Here is a 5,080-nt window from a genome sequence, read left to right as displayed (position 1 = left end):
TACACATCTCACTAGGGAAGGCTCCGGGGTGACCGTGGAGATATGGGTCGTGACCTATATCATTGGAAAGCTGAGAAAATGCTGATTTCGAATATTTACTCAGTTTTTGCCCTCGAGGTCTGGTATTCGAGAAACACAAGTTCAAAGTTCGGAAAAATGACAAATTATTGCCTTTCTGACACGCAAAAATTGCAAAAAATTTCAAACATTTTTTCGCGTGTTAGAAAGGCAATAATTAGTCATTTTTCCTTAGTTTGACCCTGTAATTTCTTGAACACTAGGTCTCGAGGGCAAAAACTGAATATATATTTGGAATCAGCATTTTCTCAGCTTTCCAACGATATAGCTCACGTCCCATAACTCCACGGTCACCCCGAGGCATTCCCTAGTCAGCTAAGACAGTTAACCAAGGAATGGAAACAAAATTATAAAATTTCAATTTTTATCTGTTGTATCTGTAACACAAATATTCCTTGTTTAAGGAAATCGTCGGTAGATGGAAGATTTACTTTTATTCAGTTCTTGTTTTGAATTAAAAAAGGTAGTACAAATAAGATTGAATCCAGTTTACGGCCGGGCGCATTGGCTTTGTTATTTTTAGTATATTTCTCATTTTTTGCTACAAAGAATAACTTTCATAACCTGAGCACATATCTTCGAAAATTCTTTTTGGTTACATCGACACTTTGAATTTTAGAAAAAACATAACATTGTTAGTACTGCTCTTTTATGTACTTGTTCGTACTTTGAAACTGCGAAAGTGTTGAAAAATTGGCCACGAGGCAGTAAAGATGCATAAATTTAATTGACCTTGAAACTTTTGTGTATTTTTTCTTCAGGAGTTAGGTTTTTGTTCTGGTTTTTTTCGGTTGCTTGTTAATAAAGATGGTAAACCTTCGTGAATTTGAAAATAATCTGAAACTCAAAAAAATTGTCTCAAAAGAAGAAAGATTTTATTAATAATTATCAGAGTTCGATGATTCTTCAGAAGACAGTGATGATTTCGTCAAAGACTCTTTGTCCACAACGTCAGCAGTCTCAGAACTTTCAGATGATGTTTTCTTCTTTAATTGGGACACTAGAACGCTCAACTCCTCGATTGCTTTGGCCTGAAATACAAATTAATTTAATCTTTAAAAATACACCAACAGAAGGATTAGTTGAAGATACTTATTCGGTGAAAAGCATTGTTATGAAACAGCAAAGAATTTTTTCTTAGAAATTTTACCAAACAAGAACCAAACAACTATACTGTTTCATGTTCTGATTTTCAAGAATCAAAATCTAATTAAATCTAATCTTGGATCATTTGTTCTAGCACTCACTTGCATAATGATATGATTTTTAGCCAGAAGCAATGTTGCAATCTTGCTCAATTTCCTTACAGAACCACCATGAGCATATGGGATCACTGCACGAAGATCATCGAGAGCCTCATTCAAATCATGCATTCGGCACCTGGAAAATGATATATTAGTAGAGAAGGTTGCGGTGGGAACTTGCTTTGCCCTAGCCTAGTGATTGCATAACCCTGAGGCTAAATAACTCATAATTTTTGGTTATTCCTCAAGTGAACAAATTATTGTTTATACTGCACCCATTAAAGAAAACATATCAGTTAGCTTTGTAAATTAGCTTAAATTGTGTTCTTAATGAAACGGTGAAGAAAGTTACCAGATAGAAAAGGTTTCTATTTTGGAAATTTGTGCAACATAAATTCTCAAAGTAATTTTTCAGAGACTTTATTTGATTTACTGTTTAAATACTGATAGTTCAGTAGGTTAAACAGCAAAAATCTATGAAAGAGTAATTTGACGGAGTGGTTTTGTACGGATAATAGATGTTTCCAGTTGGGCCATGATTGCGAACCCAATCATTTGGTTTTAAACTAAACGTGAGTTTACACAATTTTGAATTATGAGTCGAAAGGATTGAAGCTAAAGAATTTCTGATTTTAAACAGTTACGGTTTCTGGACTTCAAAATCTAAAGTGCTTTTGTGAAAGTATAATATAATATTCAGTTTTCTGGCCGTCTCAATAGAAAAATTGGCATTCTCCTGTTTTTGTATTTCTATTTACCATAGCGTTTCTTATATTGAGATAAGGAGTGTCAAGAGAGGGATCCCGCGCGGACAAAATGAGGCCAGGATTTTCAGAAATTTCAGATGATCGAAATTTCTAGCCAATAAGAAGAACTCTGCAAATTCTGACAACGCCATTCAATTGAGCATATTCAAAAGCATACGTGTGCCAAGTTTAATCGAATTCCCAACCGGTGTATGAAAAAGGTTTCCTTGTAAGTTAAAATATAGAGAGCGATTCGAAAACAATCGGATAAAAACAGACATATTGGTCCATCTATCATACTGAGAGCAGATTAGATTTCGCAACTTTAGAAATATTTGGAAACAGAAAAATTTTTAAAACTCATTTAGTTCAGCTAGATCTGTTTCATAACAAACATCTGTTAGCTCTGTGAAAGCTCAGGCAACGCAATATCAGTCTAATACATCGCGCCTGGATCCAAGAATAAGTCAGTACAAAACGCTCAAATTTTCTGAGGATTTTTGTTTTACAGTTTTTTTTCAAAGTTTTAATTCTTTATTTATGGTTCGGAAACATGAAAATGATGGCAAACTGATTTCGTTTGCGGTTTTACTGACTTTTTCACTATTATCCGTTATTGAAAATTGTATTTTCCGGTTTCTATGGCTCGTCAAGTCTTCAATTGTCGTCTTCAGTCTTCCACAACTTCCATCTGGTTTGGAACAAAAGTCAACATTGCGATGAAATATAGAATAAACTCTTTGCTAAGCAAATTGCTTCTCTTACAATTAGCCGTGAATAATAGTTCTTTGCTCAGGTATAACCGTCTACTTCTTTAACATCAGCGATCTTTACATAAGCTTCGAAAGAAGATTTGTTGACTTGTGCCGCGTCTAATTAGATTAATATACAGTTGCCTGAGAGAAAACATGAGAATAAGACGATTTTTCAAAATAATACAAATGAAGTCACTGTAACAGAAGGTTTCATTATAATCATCCGTTTTCCCTGTCCTTATCATTTTCAAAAAAAATTGCTTCAAACCGCATAAAACCAAACTAAAAACACGATTTCTCACTCACCTCTCCCTCAAATTGCAAATTTTCAGTCTTTTGACTCTTCTCAAAAAAACGTCATTTCCATTTTTTTGTATATATTTAAGTAGAAAAGTTAGAATTTGTTTCATAAATGATCGGTTAGAAACAGGAATTGTAGGTCTTCCAAATACAAAGTAAAAACATGAAAAAGCGTTTCAAAATGAACGAATAGAAATAGAAAACTTGGTAGCTGCGCCGCATTTCAAAGAAAATGAAACAATCTTTCAAATCACATAGGAATTTTCGAAAAAAGTTTTCAAAATTAACTTCTCAGTTGTGAAGCTGCTTTTCGCGGTTATTTTTCTTTGGTACCAAGATCACACTAGCTTTCACGAGTACACTAGTCTTTAGAAATGTTTGAAAACAGGAAATTCTTGAAAACTCATTTACTAGGGAAGGATCCCGAGTCGAGATGGAGTTTCAGGTCACGATAAATATCACTAGAACAAAAATTTTGCGCTGATTTCAAATATGTTTTTCAATTTTGCAAACCGATTCTCTGAAAAAAATTATTTGCGTTTTCGTAGCTTCTCAGTGCAAAAAATGAGCATTTTCAAGACTCCCAAAAATAACTTTTTTTTTTTTTTTCAAATTTTCTGTGCTATATATATCTGGACCTGTAACTCCATCTCGACTCGGGATCCTTCTCTAGTTAGTTCAGCTAAAATGTCTGTTTCATTATGGAGAAAACTTGTACCATTTAATGCAATTTAATTCTATTCACAAATGCAATTAAATGAATTTTTTGCATTTTTGTGCCATAAAAATGCATTATTTTGCGTTCATGAATAAGAAAGGCAACTTTTCTTCGTGGGTAGGTACATTACAAAGTGTGAATAAGGCAAAATTTCTAAACACTGCAAATAAAGTTACTGTAACAGAAAGTTTTCTTATAATCATTATTTTCGCTCATATCAATTCCAAATATATAAAATTTTCACTCACCTCTCCCTCAAATTAATCGAAAGTCTCACACCAGGCTCCGTGAACGACATCTTACTGCTCATGTTCTCCATTTTCAGCTTGTTTTTCTTCTTCTCCCTTTTATTCGTTCTCTGAAACAAAACTCCGCCCATTCACATATTCATTTGCTACAGTATCCCCCTCCAGAGATCCCTTGAGAGGGTGAGGGGTAAAGTGAATAAGAGCAAGAAGACAAAAGAAACAAGGGGAGAAAACGAGAAGAGAGGGGTGTCAATAGTGAAAAATGAGAATGGCAGATTTGATAATACAAAGTGACAAGTGCTCTCGGTTCCGGGGTGAATTGAGGGAAGAATAAATATTCTTTAGATCAGGAATGGAAAATAGGAGAAAGTTAGAGAATGTTAGTAGTTTCTTCATTAACTACCAAATGGTAACCTTAAAATAATTAAACAAAGTATTCAACTATATTGCTTGCAAACAATAAAAAGTTGCATTTGGTACTCATCATAAATTGATGAAATGGAAATTCAGATGTTTTGAGACCAATTTTTTCAGACTTGCTAGGGCAGCCGGGCTTCTTCAATTTTTTGATATTTGGAAATCTGATCCAGGTTTAAAATGTCTAATTAGTGCTTTTAGGGACTTAATCACATTATTCCAACAGTTTTTTGCAGAAAATTCAAAACAAATTTCAAAACTATTGACAAAGCTAAATTTGATGAACTTTTGTAATGGTTCTGAAACAGCGAGCATCTACATATGTACAAGATATTTTCAAACTTGTACATAGAATCTAGTTTTTTCGAATACTCCTGCTTCATATATTTTTCATTACTGACTTGATCTTTTTCTTGGCTCCCTGGTTCAATAATGTTGTTTGATTTAATAAACTTTTCGAAAGATAATTAAGTTTGCTTAACGCATTGATGAATTTTGTGTTTTCCATATAGCTTAATTGACAAGAATTATCACTCATCAATTTGTGTTTTTTAGTAGACATTAAGTTTGCAAA

General features: G+C 33.5%; 1 protein-coding gene across 1 annotated transcript; it reads right to left on the bottom strand.

Moving 5' to 3' along the window:
• Positions 1 to 956: 956 nt before the first annotated feature.
• On the bottom strand, positions 957 to 1,451 carry GCK72_012226 (uncharacterized protein; the record flags this gene model as incomplete). Its single annotated transcript, XM_053728938.1, has 2 exons — positions 957 to 1,109; positions 1,326 to 1,451. The coding sequence occupies 2 exons, from the start codon at positions 1,449 to 1,451 to the stop codon at positions 957 to 959; spliced, it is 279 nt and encodes a 92-aa protein (XP_053583710.1).
• Positions 1,452 to 5,080: the final 3,629 nt, after the last annotated feature.

This window comes from Caenorhabditis remanei, chromosome IV (assembly GCF_010183535.1).
Source record: "Caenorhabditis remanei strain PX506 chromosome IV, whole genome shotgun sequence".
Taxonomy (NCBI): Eukaryota; Metazoa; Nematoda; class Chromadorea; order Rhabditida; family Rhabditidae; genus Caenorhabditis; species Caenorhabditis remanei.
Note: the sequence above shows the minus strand (reverse complement) of the source record. Positions and strands in the feature narration are given on the sequence as shown.